Here is a 17219-nt window from a genome sequence, read left to right as displayed (position 1 = left end):
TTTTCTAATAAACTACTTCTATTTATTTAATCATGTGGATCTGACTCTGAAGTCTTGGGTCTCAAATTTCTTTCTGGGTCTAAAGACCCAAGATTAAGGTTATTTATTTTGGTACACAAAATAAATTCGGGCTAGATTGGCCATCACTTCTAAGAAACACAGCCACATTACAGATGAGAAAACTGATCTTCTGGTTATATAATGAGAAGAATTCTGGACCTTTAAACCAATCTGCTATTAAGTGCAGATTAATGGCTATCTATCTAGTGAGCAGCTAGTCATAAATCCAAATTACATGTCTCAAGTTCAGTAATTGGAATTTTTATCGATAGTATTTTACTCTAAAGTAATACAAAATACAACACCAGAAACAGACTGTATACTTTCTTATGTTTCTATCCAGAGTTTGTATACCAACTTACAAAAACAAAACACACAATAGGTATTTACTGAATCAATGAGTTCTCTCCTATATAACAAGGTTTGGTAGAGGTGAGAAATATATAAGATGAAAATAGTCCCTGATCCCTGATCTCCTGGAATACACATTCTAGTCTGGAACAACGGTAGGATGAAAATTGACTCAGGTGAATGGCAGAATATGGAGATACACAAAATGCTCCTTACAGGTAATAGGATGGTTAGCTCTGCAACAAAGTCAGAAGATTCAGAAGATATCTGAACAGCCTTGGAGGGCATTTGGCTTTATGAACTAAAACCAATGAAATGATAAGTTAAGATACACTTTTTACAGAATTAGTGGTATTCCAAAAAAAATTTTTTTAAGATTTATTTATTATGCATACAAGAGCTGGGGTACAGGTCAGAGGTGTGTGCGGGGTTGGGGGTTGACGAGAGGATTCACCAAAGACAGAGTGGGGAAGAGAACAGGCAGATTGACTGAAGTACACTGCTGAGGGGAGCAGCAGGCGAGGCAGGAGAGGTCTGCTGCGCCATGTGGGTTGCTCCTTGGCTTGCTGGGGATCAAAATTGTCCTACAGAGGCTGCAGACAGCTTCACAGGCTGTCTTAACCCTTGCTCCACCAGGGAGGCCCCCCAAAATGTTTTTAATAAGATATGCCTTAAAGATATACAATTTCTGGGCCTCCCTGGTGGTGCAAGATATTAAGACTCAGCACTGTGAAGCTATCTGCAGCCACTGCAGCTTGAGTTCAATCCCTGGCCGGCCAGGCAGCAACCCACATGGCGCAGCAGACCTCTCCTGCCTCGCCCGCTGCTCCCCTCAGCAGTGTATTTCAGTCAGTCTGCCTGTTCTGCTCCCTACTCTGTCTTGGTGAATCCTCTCATCCCCCACATCTCTGGTCTGTACCCCAGCTCTTGTATGCATAAATAAATCGTTAGGAAAAAAAGATATATAATTCCATAAGAGAATGGCATTGCACATTAATAAGCTCCTTGAATATTTTGGCATGCTTGCAAAGAAAGGGCTCTGAGAAGGATCACAAGAGCTAAAAACATTTCTTAGGAATAAGAATACTTTGGGGTGGGAGGGTGGGGAGCTTTAAAAAGTTCCTATTTGGAAACAACTTGTGATTTGGCCAGAAACAGATTTATTCCTTCATTCTGTTCTACTATAATTCTATAAACAACCAGTCGGAAGAATCCTATTCCACTAGCCACACTAAAATCTATCTTAATGGTTAAACACCAAATAAATCAAGAAATTACGAAGTAAAACAGATGCTCCTTATACAAGACAAGAGTCAAGCTTCACAGTACAAAGGAGTGAAAAAGACTTAAGGATAGGAGATGTAAACCTATTGCTCTAAATCATATATAGTGTGTAAAAACCAATGTTACCTCAATATAAATAAGATTTCAGGATAGCACCGACTTAAAAAAAAAAAAGAATTAGTAATAGGAAAATAACATGATCAAGAAATTAAAATGTTTACAACCGCCCCTCAAGAAGAGCTATAAGCAACTATTCTTCAAACAAACAAAACGCAGGTTTTTTAGAATTTGTGTTTTAAAGAAAGATTCCTTGTTAAAGTCTTTTTTCTGTTTTCAGTACAAACACAGGCAAGACCACAGGATTAATTCTTTTGGTTACTTTTTAAATGAGTCAAAAGTCAAAAAAAGAAAGAAAGCAAAACCAAAAACCCCAGATCCAAAACACGGGCTGATCTCATTAGCTCTATTCAAAAAACTTTTTAGACTTCACTCCTGGATTACAAGTCTATATTTAGTTTATACCTAATATGGATAAAGTCCCGAACTAACAGCCATTTCCTCTCTCCACAAAAAGAAACTTCCTTGCTTTTTTTTTATTAACAATGCAAAGATTAGTGTAAGCTCCTCCGAAAGGGGAGGTTTTTTTTTTAAAAAAAAAAGGAAAAATATCAATGATTTAGTATGTGATTTTTGTTAAACTTGGACTAATCTGACATTTGTAAATAGGAAAACAATCCTAAAATCAAACACATGATGTTCAAGTAAGTTTCTTAACAAGTTTATAAATGAACCATTTTAAATGTTTTACAAAATACTAATTAACTAGGTCCCCAAAATGCAAAGAGGTGAGGTAATGGAAATTTTAGTTTCATTTCCAATTTAACCAAGAGAACTGAAAGCAACCAAACTCATCTTAGATACCACCTAGGCACAGTGGTCCTTAGTGTGTTTTAGAAATATTTTCAGAAATCTTTCATTTTTCAGAGTGACTTAAAACAGCAAATAGAAAAATAAAACTCTTAGGTCAAAATTCAAGTCTCAAATAGAGAAAAAGAATATAAACAAATAAAAAGGGTTCTCAGTGATTAAGAGTCAGGCTCTGGATTATAAAAACCGTGGAACAAATCCCAGTCCTTCGACCACACACAATCAATGCCCTCTCTACACCCCACATGGAAAACACTATTGATCTTACTTATTTGCATGTTTAGACGAGGTTTAAATTAGCTAACGTATGCAAAGGGTGTACACAACACTGCCTGGACCATACATAGTAAGCACTCAATGCAATATGTTATGACTATTATTATACCAATGTGTTATGACTATTATATTATTTTGTGTATGAGTATACTCTATCCTATACAGAGAAAAAAAATAAGCACTCTCAAACAATTTATACCACTATTATTAAATGAATGATTTTAGAATCTTTTTTTTTTTTAAGATTTATTTTTATACAAGAGCTGGTGTACAGGCTAGAGGCATGGGAGGGTGAGAGGATTCACCAGAGAGAGCGGGGAACAGAACAGGCAGATGACAGAAACACACTGCTGAGGGGAGCAGCGGGCCAGACAGGAGAGGTCTGCCGCGCCATGTGGGATTCTTGCCGGCCAGCTGGGATCGAACCGGCATTGCGGAGGCTGTGGACAGCTTCACAGCGCAGTGCTCAACCCGCTGCGCCACCGAGCAGGCCCCTTAAAGTCGTTTTACAATCCTTATATCACCTATCAATTACAGTCATGCTGGGGCCTCCCCGGTGGCGCAGGGGTTAAAGTCTTAGAACTATCAAGTTATCACCAGCACTGCGGCATGAGTTCGATCCCAGGCCAGGGAACTGACCCACATGGTGCAGCAGACCTCTACTATCTTGCCTGCTGCTCCCCTCAGCGGTGTATTTCAGTAGATCCGCCTATCTGCTCTCTGTCTCTGGTGAATCCTCTTACCACCACCACCACCCCCTGCACCTCTGGCCTACACCCCAGTTCTTGCATGCATAACTAAATAAAAATAATAAACATATAGTCATGCGAAGGTTTTAACCTTATCCCATTGTGGTATAAGGTGAAAATTTTCAAAATCAACAATCTTAAGGCCTAGAAATAAACTGAGAATTAGGGTACTTCAACTCTATCTACCTTATCCCTCAAAAATTACTAAGCATAAAACATGTAAATCCACACTATTTACAGGAGGGAGGAGCAGAGCAGGGCCAGAACACAGCCATGTATTCTCCCTTCCTTCTTTTTTACTTTACAAAGAAAAAAAAAGTAAATCTATTCATTTCAAGACAAGAGAAGAAAGAGGAGGAGGAAAAAGAGACACAAGAAAAACAATCTTTACTAATTATGGACTCAGCTTTAGCTACAAGTCTAGAAAGAGCTGCTGAGGCAGATGGTTAAAAGATGACAGAGTCCAATCTGACTGCCCTTCAGTTACCTAGTAATGTCAACAGGATCATGGTTCATGGAAGTTAATTCAGGAATAAGTTCAAGTCTAATCTCAGACTTTTTGTGTGCTAACGCTGCTCTTCTGATAAAGAATGGAAAGTTCCCCATCTATTCGCAACAGAAGCCTGGCAGATGCTTCTTCTTAGCAACATCCTGGAGGTTGAATCACATATATTAAATAAACTAACCATGGACCAACACAGTTTTAATTCAGCATTCCTAAAGGTCCATGAAATAATAATAAGCAAACTTCACTGCACTTAGGATGCATCAGACACCAAGTACTTTTCTTATATTGACTCTCCTAAACTTTACAAAAGCCCATGAGGTAGATACTAACACTCCAGTGGAGACACTAAGGCAGCTAGAGAAAAGCAGAACCAGATCAAAACACTGACACTACACCAACATAACACAAAGATGCTGGCTTTTAAATGACAACTCAGGTGCCTACTTGGAATACTAATTCTAGCAATCTTCAAGTCTGAAATAGACTACAGTGTCTACACAATGCTACTTCAAGCTGACAATCACCACTGGCTCCAAATCTGGGATCTCAGACCTCAACATTACCAAGGATAGAAAGAACCTTAACAAGCAATAGGGGCAACAATGCAATCTAGCACATGGGTCCCTGCTGAGGGACAGGATGACTGTAGCTCTCATCTCAGAGGTTGTCAAGTCACATCCTCAGGGACCAGAACACAGTCAAGCACTCTCCCTTCTATCTTTTGTTCCTTGTATGAAGATTTCTATGATTTAATAGGTAATAGGCACTTTCTTTTCCCCAACCATGTGAACTTTTGTTTCTTCTTTTCCTACCAGTCTTTTCTGACATCAACCCTATGCAAGGGGAAAAAAAAAAAGCTTCTGTAATATTCCTTCAGATCAAATGAGTTAATACATGTACACATGTAATGGAAAGCACTCTATAAATACTATATTTTAATTAACTAAGAAATGCTCTTTTACTTATTTCTTCTATCTCATGCATTTGGGAAATGCAACAGAAAAATAAGTCAGTGGGAATGTGTCTTTTCAAAACTATACAAACCAGATCTTCCTAGCCTGACCTAGTGAACTATGACTTATAAGAAATACTTTCCTCTCTAAGATGGCAGTGCATAGCATTCCTTCCTACATGATAGCTCTCACAGCTCATATTTTAAAAGCTTTCCCTTCATATGTATCCCCTTCCAGCTTCCCACCTGTCTCTTCTACGTACCTAGGTTTCTTACCTGACTTAGCTTTACACAGTGTCTCTCCACACTTACTTCCTATTTACTCTTCCACCAACTCTATTATGGCTTCCCCACGACCACTCCACCAAAGCTGTCACTCTTAAGGTCACCAAAAACTGCCAGGCTGAAAAGTCAAACAGATCTCATCTTACTTGACACAACTGGTTACTTCCCCTCCCAAACCTCTCCTAATTCCTTTGATACCTCACTCTCGGTTTTCTCACTACTGCTTTATTACAATTCCATTTTTTTCCTCCTTTTCCAATATGTCCTACATTACCAGCCCGCAAGTGTTAGGAGTTTCTCAGAATTTGGTCAGAACTAGATCCTGGACATTTTCCTTATTCTTCTCAGTTACAGAATGATGTTACACACTTCTTTTTGTGGTTGTTGTACAAATCCACTTTCATTTATTGGATTTTCTCTAAGTTTAAATTCTTGAGGGGCACAGAGTTGTGTCCAATGGCCTTAGCAGGAAAGCTGCTTTGGAATTTGATGCGAAACAGGCCACCATTTCCATCGGCATGCATTACCTTTCCCCAGATGACTGGCTTTATTCCATTCACAACCAGGACTCACTGAGTGGTTCTTTCCTTTGTACACACAGGCACATCTCTTAACTTGAAAGAATTCAGTTTCACCTCAAGCATAACCACCTTCAATTTTTTTTTTTAAAGATTTATTTATTCATACATGCACTGGGTACAGTCAGAAGCGCGGGAAGGTGAGAGAATTCACCAGAGCAGGGAGCAGAGCAGGCAGAAGGACCGAAGCACACTGCTGAGGGGAGCAGCGGGCAGCAGGAGAGGTCTGCGCGCCACGTGGGACCCTCCTCCGGTGGCCAGGGAGCAACCGGGGATCGAACCGGCGCTGCAGAGGCTGCGGGCAGCTTCGCAACCCAGCGCTCAATGGCTGTGCCACCGGGGAGGCCCACCACCTTCAATTTTAAGGAGAGTTGTATGTTCCCTCTGCTTCCAGAGACTCCCCTTATAGCCACCAAAAATGGCCTTGGACCACAGCCTTCTAGTTGTGTTTTAGAAGTCCTGTTCCAACAGGCTCCCCTCAGCAGTGTATTTCAGTCAATCTGCCTGTTCTGCTCCCCACTCTGTTTCTGGTAAATCCTCTCATCCTCCCACACCTCCGGCCTACACCCCAGCTCTTGTCTGCAAAAATAAATAAATCTTTAAGAAGCAAAAACCAGGGCCTCCCTGGTGGCACAGGCAGTTGAGCTCAGTGCGCTGTGAAGGTGTCCGCAGCCTCTGCAGTGCTGGTTCGATCCCCACCAGCCGCGAAGATACCCACATGGTGTGGCAGACCTCTCCTGTCTCACCCGCTGCTCTCCTCAGCAGTGTATTTCAGTCAGTCTGCCTGTGTTCTGTTCCCCGCTGTCTCTGGTGAATCCTCTCACTCCCCTGAATCTCTGGCCTGTACACCAGTTCTTGTATGCATAAATAAATAAAAATAAATAAAAAAGAACAGGGCCTCCCCGGTGACCCAGCAGGTTGAGCACAGCGCTGTGAAGCTGTCCATAGCCTCTGCAGCACAGGTTCGATTCCCGGCTGGCCAGGGAGCTACGCACACGGTGCGGGGGGACCTTTCCTATCTAGCCCCGCTGCTCCCCTCAGCAGTGTTTTCAGTCATCTGCCTGTTCTGCTCCCCACTCTGTGTCTGATGAATTCTCTCACCCTCCCACACCTCTGGCCTGAACCCCAACTCTTGTATAAATAAATCAATCTTTAAAAAAAAATAAAATTAAAATTAAAAAAAGAACAAAAGTGTCAGTCTTAGAAATGACTCTTTTTTCTCTCACATCCCATATCCAGACCATCAGAAAATGCTGCTACCGCCATCTTAAAAATATATCCAAAATCAGACTGTTTCCTCACCTTAGTCCAAGTCACCATTATCTCTTGCCTGGATTCTAAGTAGACTCCTAATTAAGTCTCTTGCCTTCCTATACACTAGTCTCTGAAAGGCTAGCGGAATGTCCTGATAAATTAAAAATAACATCCCCTCTATCATTCTCTGTACTCCCTACCCTACTTCAAGTTTTCACAGCACTTATCACTAGTAGACATGCAGTCATTTATTTGCCTCCTTCAACTGAATATGAAAGGCAAAATATCATTAATGTATCCAAGTAGACAGATTAAAATTACAGAACATAACACACAACAATTTATTGAGGGAAAAATAACTTTGAGCACCTGATAATACACCATACTTCGTAGATTTTGTAATACCAACTATCTTTCATCTGAAATGTAAACATTTTACTCATCTCTACATCAATTATCAAGTTTAAGTCACCACATAAATCATTTAGGACCTTAATTTAACTTGATTTTTAAAAGCAGATGAGACAAAAAGTCACTGTATTGTATAAAACAAAGGTGGTGTCTAAGCACCTGATTAAAATCAACCACACTCATTTACTCACCCTCTGAAGGCCAATTAGATTACGCTGGGAGCTCCTTGAAGACAAGGAGCCTATTAATTCTTTCTCTCTCCAGCACTTAGCACAGCAAAGTATCCAACTCATGTTGGTTTCTACTATAATCTTTACATTGTATACAAGTGGTCCCAAAGATTGTATCTTATAGCCTATAAAATGGGTATATGTTACCTACTACATAGACGTTGAAGGGGGAAATTAATACTAAAAGATAACCTAGATTTTCAGAATAGATTTATCCAAAAGATCACAAAGGAGGGCCCACCATTAAATCTTTAATCAATATCTAATTCTAGATGTTGGCAGATTTTACAACATAAAAGCTTGCTTTCTTCAGACAAAGATCAAACAGGGTACAAGCTCTTTCAGTGCTGTTAGGAAGATGAATCCAGATGCAATCTGAGTTCTCTTTGATAATATCTAAATACATTTTCTTTAAATCAACACTTACTTTTAATTCAATATTTCTTACATATTAGATTGGGATTTGTTTTTCACTCATCCAAGTATTCTGCTGTCATGAACTTTAAAATATTATACATAAACTCTCATCAATAATTCATGTGAGTTTATGGAAAAAAGGTTAGGACATATAGTGAAATAGCAAAGGTAGTCATTTCTAGAAGGAGTTTCAAGTGATTTTCATTTTATTTGTGCTTTTCTGTTTTCTAAGTTGTCTTCAGCAAAAATGTAGCTTTTATAATTGGAAGAAAATACATTTTTAAAAGAGCATAATATATACAAATGAATATACCAGGAAACTGACATTATTTTTCAAAATTAGGGCCAATATTTAAATTAAAACAAAGGTTAGACACTACTTATATAAATCATTTTTTAAAAACAGTATATATGCAATCCATGGTCCTGTTGAAAACTATAAAATGTAAATAAAGTCTGTGTTACTGATGGCTAGTGACAAATTTTACATTATTTAATAAAATATCAACAAGCTTTAAAAATTTTTAAAACACAATTTTGGATTCCTATGCAACTAAAACACACAGCAACCTAAAACATCAACTTGTATCAAACTGCATACTTTTCCTAAGTTTATGTCTTTGAAAATTTTTCAGTTCAGTCTTGGGTATATGCCCAAAATGTCTTTTCTTAAGCTTAACCACCGTCCTTTTCTTCCAAAGAGTCGATGGAGTCTGGTTTCTTGGTTACCACTCTTCCACCATCCCAAGTGTTACAACAGCCTGATTTGAGTCTTTAGTTTTTAATGACCTTTCTCTCTAGTAATCTACCACCTGGTTTCTACCTTTGAAATAAGGTTGTTAACATGCATGGAACTCACATATCCTTAAAGGTTCTTACTTACTTTTACTTTTATCTAATTGTTTGGCTTTGTAGTCTCAGAAATTTGTACAGATTCTCTTTTTTTCTTCTCTCATACATACAAATAAATAGTTATGCTGTGTGGTAGTAACATTCAATATTTAAATTATCACAGATGATAGATATATTTATGCCTCTTCTACAAAGAAAACTAAAACCTCTTCATCAGGTTGAATTATTTCACATGTAAAGCTGGAAGTAGTAATTTTTTTATACAAGAGTTCCTCTATAATTCAGCTTCAAGAAAAGCAAAAAGAAAAAAATTATGAAACAAGATACATGCGTGATGAACACCGAGTACTGGCCCTGGTTCTAATATGGTTACCTCTTCAAAACATTAAAGTTCAAATTTAAGACACTCCTAAAATTTTTAAGATATTTCTGGTTTATCTTTGGCACAACTTTCAAATGTAGTTCAATTTATCTGCATTAAGTTGTTACTTGCATGTATTTAGGCTATATAGTCGCCTGGTTTATACCTTTAAAAAAAAAGGGGGGGAAAGAAACCAGAAACCAAATAAGGCTAATTGATATTCCTCATACCAATACTTGGTACTGAATACTGAGGGATAAAAGCCAAGTCTCAAAAAAAAAGACAACAGGATTAAAAGTTTGAAGAGAATTCACAAACTGATGGCCTAAATTAAATTTAGATTTCTGCAAAACACGCTTGGACAGTTTGTAATCATGACCTAGAAGTTATTTTCCTTCAGAAACTCCCTTTCATTCTCTACAAGAGCCTCCAAAATGAGCAAAGCCAATTTAATTTACTCCCCTACTTGGCTGAAATCTTAATTCATGCCTTAATCACACTTCCCACCCTGCCTAGCACATTTCCCTTTTATGGACTCACCAAGTCCTGATCAGCAGACACTAGGACACTGAGCCTCACAGCTCTCATGAAACAGGAAGTAGGAAAGTCTTGTTCATCACCCTTTGCTGGCTCCGAGGCATCTCGGTAACCATCCTTCCAAACCAAGTATAACTTTTAGGCCAGCCAGGTTCTCCCCTGGCCTCTTTGCTATCATTATGCATACTGTTCGGCTTGTCATGTGTTCAGTCCCCTAGACTCAGAGCGCTCCTCTGTCCTTTCCCCAGCCTGGGTCCTGTTCAGCACCCCACATTGCTGAGGCCTTTGGCCTTTGTCTTGAGCAGCACTGTTACGTTCTTCAGGAACAGCCCGGACAACACCTAACAAGAACACAGTTCCCATTAACTTCTCATTTTACATTCATTTCTATCTCCTGAATTTTCCCTTCTGGAAACCTCAAACGAAGGACAAACTAATGAGATCCAAGGTAACAGTGACTTGATGTTGAGTTAGTTTTAGTTCAGTGATTAAAACAAGTTCTCAACAGCCTATAAAATTTTTTTCCATTTATCTTTGTTTTCCTTTTTTTTTTTTTAAAAAAAAAAAAGGCCTCCCTGGTGGCCTAGAGGTTAAGACTCAAAGTTATCACTGCTATGGCCTGAGTTCAATCCCCAGCCAGGGAGCTAACTCACATGGTGCAGCAGACCTCTCCTGTCTTACCTGTTGCTCCCCTCGGCCATGTATTTCAGTAAATCTGCCTGCTCTGCTCCCCACTCTGTCTCTGATGAATCCTCTCACCCCCATCCCCACACACACACCTCTGGCTTACACCCCAGTTCTTCTAAAGAACTCCCACTCTATGGCAAAACAGCTGAGAGTTTGGGTATCTGACCAATCCATTTGCACCTTCCCAAATGCCACTGGTAAATTGTTGATTAGACAGCAATCCAAAAAATAGAATAGGGCCTCCCTGGATGCACAGGGGTTAAAGTCTCAGTGCTATCAAGCTATCACCAGCTTCTGCAGTCTAAGTTCAATGCCCTGCCAGGGAGCTAACCCACATGATAGCAACAGACCTCCCCTGTCTCTCCTGCTGCTCCTCTCAGCAGTGTATTTCAGTAGAACTGCCTGTTCTACTCCACACTCTGGTGAACCCTCTCGCCCCTGCACCTCTGACCTACACCCTAGTTCTTGTACGCATATATGAATAAAAATAAATCTTTAAAAAATATAGAAAAGTGTTGGGAGAACAAATAAGTATAGGACAATCATATTAACAAACAAACAAAAATCCTAAATTAGGTCTTAAAAATATCATCCTCAACTTTTTTTTTTTTTAAGATTTATTTATTTATTTGTTTATTTATTTATTTATACAAGCATTGGGTACAGTCAGAAATGCAGGAGGGTGAGAGAATTCACCAGAGCCAGAGCGGGGAGTAGAGCAGGCAGAAGGACCGAAGTACACTGCTGAGGGGAGCAGCGGGCGGCAGGAGAGGTCTGCGTGCCATGTGGGACCCTCGCCCGGTGGCCAGGGATCGAACCAGTGCCGCAGAGGCTGCGGGCAGCTTCGTAACCCAGCGCTCAACCGCTGCGCCACCGGGCAAGCCCTCATCCTCAACTTTTAAGTAATTTGTCTGATCCTGAATTTGAATCATTCCTGGTTCTTGCTCTTCTGTCTACTGTTTCCTATAAAAAGTCTACAAATGGGGCCTCCCTGGTGGCGCAAGGGGTTAAGCACCGCACTATGAAGCAAACCGCGCTTCTGCAGCAGGAGTTCGATCCCCAGCTGGCCAGGGAGAAACCCACATGGTGAGGCAGACCTCTCCTGTCTTGCCTGCTGCTCCCCTCAGCAGTATATTTCAGTCAGTCTGCCTGTTCTGCTCCCCACTCTGTCTCTGGTGGATCCTTCTCAGCCCCCGTATCTCTGGCCTGTACCCCAGCTCTTATATGCATAAATAAATAAATCTTTAAAAAAAAAGTCTACAAACAATGTCAAAACTAACAATTCCATTCTAGTCACCCTCCACCCCTTACACCCACTTTTTGAAGTTAACTTCCATCTTTCTCCATATCTCCTAGCCCATTCTGTATTGCTGTTTTCTTTCCAATAAAGTTTATAAACCCAAAGGTAGGACATGCTTAATAAGTTCTCAAATCTTCCATAGTAACTAACTCAGTATTAGACTTAGTTCATGCCAGTAAATATTTCATGCCATAAGCATGGAAGTTGACCTTTATGATCAATCCCTTCTTGTACACCGTGCTTACAATAATACTTAACAATCACAATTCTACCATTAGCTTTTTTAGTATAATGATCCCTAAGACTCTCTAAAAAGAAACTCACATAAAATTTTTCATAAAAGCTCAATGATTTGAATTCAGAATTTGATTCAGAATTCCTGAATCCTATTAATGAAGCCCATACTTAATATACTATCATCATGAACACCTATCAAAAATCAGTTGTTCACTGCGTGCCAAGCACTATCCCCGATGCTTTACATAGGGTGGTCTATAGTTAGATCACATTTCCCAGCACTCCTGCAGCCACATGAAATCATGTAATGAAGTTCTCCCTAATGGAGTTTGAAAGGAAGTAACAAGTAGAACTTCTGAGCTGGCACAGTTAAGAGATGTGCCTCCTCCATTCTCCACACCTCCAACCAGCTGCAAGTAGCTGTGACAACTCGGAAAATGAAATGTTTTGGGGGATGGTGAAAAACAAGCTGGAAAGCGCCTTGGTAACCTAAATGACTTAAAGGAGTAAAATCACCCCAACATTTAGACTGGACTCCAAGGTAAAAATGAAGTGTCCATCTTGTTTGAACCATTGTTTGGGACAGATTATTACAACAGCTTAGATTATCTTAATTAATCCACAGAAATTGCCAGTTAATCACCTATGGAGCCCTATAAATTTGTTATTATTAACCTGATATTACAGGTCAAGAGACCGAGGCATTGAGAACTTAAGAAACATGCCTACTAACTACACTACTAAAAGCCAGACTCAAGCCAAGAAGTCTGGCTTCACATACAACAGAAACCATGCCCCATATCCCCAACAGCTATTCTATGAGTTATGCCACCCAGCGCCAGATTAACTTTTACAACCACTGCCCCATCTCAGCAACTTAGTGACTTGTCAATAGCGACTGTCCAATTCAATATAGTACACCAACATGTTCCAGCTCAAAAACTCTACAGAGGGACTCTTTCTAAACCATGATCAGAAATACCATCACATCATACCACAGCTACCAATAGGAGACAGGGCGACAGCAGTGTCAGAAGCGTTGAGCTTACACAGCAAAAGAAAAATCTGGTCTCTTTTCAACTTCTCTCATTTTGTGGTTCAACTATTAATATTTACTTTTACCCAATACAGAAATCTTGTTTCCCAAATTCTGATCACAGCCAAGAAGAAATGTTAGTTGAAAATATAGCAGATAGTCTAGAAAAGTTTAGGAAAAACTAAATGGAGGGGGGAGGGGAGAGGCGAGAAGGAGAGAAGGGGATAGATAAAAACCACATGGAGTTTTAGAGGTTGGAGGCTAGGCAAAGTTCAACACAGGACAAAGGTTAGAGATTCAGATCTAAGTAAGTAGCTCCCAATTCCAAAGCATGGCAGACAAATATTGACAGTAAAATGCTCAGAAAGAAGGAAACAATCTCAGTGCAAGCATTTGGTACCCTCTCTGTCTCAGGCACTCAGAACAACACACAGACCTTCAAGGAACTTATTGTCCATCTTATAGGGGAGAGCTGCATATAAATTTATGTACTTGCAAAATGACACACAACTAGTTTTATGTGCTTACTGTGCACTGGCCACTGTTCCAAGCTTATTATATGCTACATACAGTAACAAGTCTATTCCCCTGAGTTGATCTATTAATAGTTCAACTGTGAGTGAGGCACAGGAAGGTTTAAGTCATGTGTCTTGGGACACACTATTAGTAAATGACAAATTGAATTAGAAGCAGTCAGATTATAAGGGACCTCATGCCCTGAAGGGTTTGAACTTCACACTACGGTCAATGGTTCCCAACCAGGGCTGGTATGTCACAACAGGGTCCTTAGAGTGGGGAGAAAAGGACACCTCTACTGTCAACCATAACAACCTTTGTAAGCCTCTTTTACTATTGGGAGGGTGTCTTTATCCTGTGGTAATGGGGTAAACAGTAAAAAAATAGAGTACTGCGGTTGTACAGGCAATTTAGAGTCACTGAGCTCATGAGCAGAGAGCTCCAAAAATAATATTCAACAAGAGAGGAAATGTAGCTGAGTTTAGTCACTAGTTGGGAGGGTCCTAGTCCACTTCGCTCAAATGTAGAGAGCTACCTCAACAGATAGGCTCAATAACCTTTCATTCATGACTTTAAATGTAGACAATGTTTTGCCACTACAAATTCAAACATCTTGGCAGAATAATTAACACTTTAACACACTGGACAAACCACAACTTCTGCCTCCCCACTTTCTAAATAACTATATTCAGAAAGGTATTTTCTCCCTTTGTCCCACAGAGGTTTGGAAAATAAACCAAGAATACTGTTCACCACAATTTACCTGACCCTTTATTTTTTTTTCTCTCAAAACAACTATCCTGGTTTATAGCAGTAGAAAGTTTTGCCTACGCTACATCACGAGGCAGCAGAAAACATTTTACTTATTTCACAAACAAGGAAAACAGGACTCAGAGAGGGAAAACAACTTGCCCAGGGTAACTCAGTGAGTACAGAACTGTGACTTGAACCCTGGTTCCTGCCACCAAGACCCATGAGAAAGGCTTACAACCAGTGAGTGGTAAGCAGGTTACTTTTAGCTTGCTCACAAACATTTAATAGTTCTAAATATAAGAAATATAATAGCTTTGGGCCTCCTTGGTGGCACAAGGGGTTAAGTCTCAGCACTATCAAGCAAGCCACTGCAGCAGGAGTTCTATCCCAGGCCAGGGAACTGACCCACATGGCACAGCAGACCTCTCCTGTCTTGCCTGCTGCTCCCCTCAGCAGTGTATTTCAGTCAATCTGCCCTTTCTGCTCCCCACTCTGTCTCAGGTGAATCCTTACTCCCCTCCCCCTCACACCTCTGCCTACACCCTAGCTCTTCTATTTAAAATAAATAAATCTTTTAAAAAGGAAATTACATAATAGCTTCACAAATGTTATTGCTGGGACTAACTATTGATCCCAACACAAATATGGAAAACTGGGAAGGAGTATGCAAATGACTTCAGCAGGAGAATGATTACACGATTAACAGACGCAGGACATTAAGCAATGATCTCTTTCTTCCTAATTAATATACTTTCATTTCTTTTTCTTGTCTGATTGTTTTGGCGAGGCCCTCCGGCATTATGCTGAAAAGCAGTCACTACCGAAATAATTCTCACCTGATTCTAAACTTAACGTTACCTCTAAAGTCTCACCATTAAATATCCTCTAAAGTCTCACCATTAAATATCGTGGTCTTTGTAGATTTTTAGCAGATACACTAGTTTGGAGATTATGGGAATTCCTTCCCACTCCTACCCCTTCTCCATGCTGCCTTCCATTCCCTCCTTTCTCTTACTTTAGGTTCCTGCTTACATTCTCTGCACCTTAAAGTACTATCCTACTTTAGCTACTAAAGCACTCTGCCACTTAAAGTTGACGACATCCTGGGGGGCTCTATACCTACTTGCTGTTTCAGTTCCCTGAACCGAAATGTTTCTAAAGCTGGTAACTTTTCCAAAGAAAATCCCAAAACAAACATGTTTCTGTCATCTGCTGGTCCTTTCTTCTCTCCATGGATCAAATACACCCTTCAGGATCTTCCTGTCTTTAAAATGAAAGCTTGGGGGGGGGAGGAAAGAACAAAAATTATTCTAGATTCTTGTTAACTTTCCAATTTAGAACCTAGCTCCGAAAGCGCCTGCTTCAACAAGTAACTAAGAGAATCTCAAGGACTTGAGGGGAGTTTGGGGGCGCGCAGCTGCCTTCGGATGTCCTGAACGTCTACTCTTCTTTACTAAAAGGGAAAAAAGTAAAGAAAAGATGGAAAGAACATTGTGAGCAACCCAGGCAGCGCCAGGATCGAAAAACAAGCACCAGGCGGGGAAGTCAACCCTTCAGAGCCCAAGCCAGTCGAGAATGCTTCCCCACCAGTTTTTCTTTCAAAAACAAAAGGGCGCGCGGCCTCCGAGGCGGCCCCGCGGGGAGCGGCCCGGGCGTTGCATCAGCCGCGCCCGCGGGGACGGCGGAGCCCGAGGCGGTCGGGGCCCGGGACGGGGCGGGCCCCGCCGGGGCCTCGGGAACGGCGGCTCTTTTTAAAAATCTGTGACGACGGCCCCGAAAATTAAAGTTGCCGCCGGGCGCGCGGCCGCGAGTGTCCCCCGGGAGCCGGCGAAGTTCGCTCCATCCCCGCCGGGGCGCCCGGCCGAGCCCCGACTCCCCGCCGGGGGCTGCGGGGTGGGGTGGGGTGGGGTGGGGTGGTGTGGGGTGGGGCGGGGCGCGGCGGGGCGCGGCGGGCGCGCGGGCAGGACCCCCCGCCCCGGTCCCGCGGGGAGACGCCCGGGGCCGCCGCCCGCCCGAGCCCCGGCTCTGGGGTCCGGGCCCGCCCGGCGGCGGGAGGCGCGCGCCGAGACAATGGGCCGGGGGCGCGGCGCGGCTGCCTCGGCCCCGGGGCGGGCGCCGCGCGGGGGCGCTGCGGGGCGGCCGGGCGCGGGGGCGCCCCCGCCCGGGACCCCCGCCCCGCGCCGGACGGCGGCGGCTCACCTTGACGAACAGCTCGATGACGGGCTCTTTGTCCTCCTCCTTCAGCCCGTTCAGCGGCATCGACAGCGCCATGGCCGGCTCGGCTGCGGCTCCCGGCTGCTCGGGGCGGGCTCCCTCCGCGCGGCGCCTGCTGGACGGTCCCGGCGTCGAGCTCGCCTCGGCCTCGGCCCTCAGCACCGCCCACGCCCCGCGCGCGACTCCCAGGCGGCCGCCGCCCCCGCCGCTTCAAGCCTCGGGGCGGGGCCGGGGGCGGGGACGGGGCGGGGCCGAGCGGGGCGGGGCCAGCGGTGGTCTCGGGACTCTCCCGAGGGCCTGGGACGGCCGGGGCTCGGGGCGTGGCCTATGGTGGGGTGGGCGTGGTCTATGGTGGGTGGGCGTGGCCTGGGCGCGGGATGGGCGGGCCGACCGCTCCGAAGCCTGCAGGCAGCTAAGAGACGAGACCGGGTTCGAGGGCGTGGT

General features: G+C 42.6%; 1 protein-coding gene across 1 annotated transcript in view; it reads right to left on the bottom strand.

Annotated features, from left to right (window-relative positions):
- Positions 1–16901, bottom strand: part of CLIC4 (chloride intracellular channel 4) — a 52812-nt gene extending 35911 nt beyond the window's left edge. Inside the window, exon 1 of the mRNA XM_037501353.2 lies at positions 16761–16901. Within this exon, the coding sequence (XP_037357250.1) occupies positions 16761–16832 (72 nt within the window). The 5' untranslated portion in view covers positions 16833–16901. The remainder of the gene's footprint in view (positions 1–16760) is intronic.
- Between the last annotated feature and the right edge of the window lie 318 nt (positions 16902–17219).

This window comes from Talpa occidentalis, unplaced genomic scaffold (genome assembly GCF_014898055.3).
Source record: "Talpa occidentalis isolate TD23 unplaced genomic scaffold, MPIMG_talOcc4v2.1 talOcc4.9, whole genome shotgun sequence".
NCBI classification, from domain to species: Eukaryota; Metazoa; Chordata; class Mammalia; order Eulipotyphla; family Talpidae; genus Talpa; species Talpa occidentalis.
The sequence above is the reverse complement of the archived record's forward strand: the minus strand, read 5'-3'. Positions and strand labels throughout refer to the sequence as shown.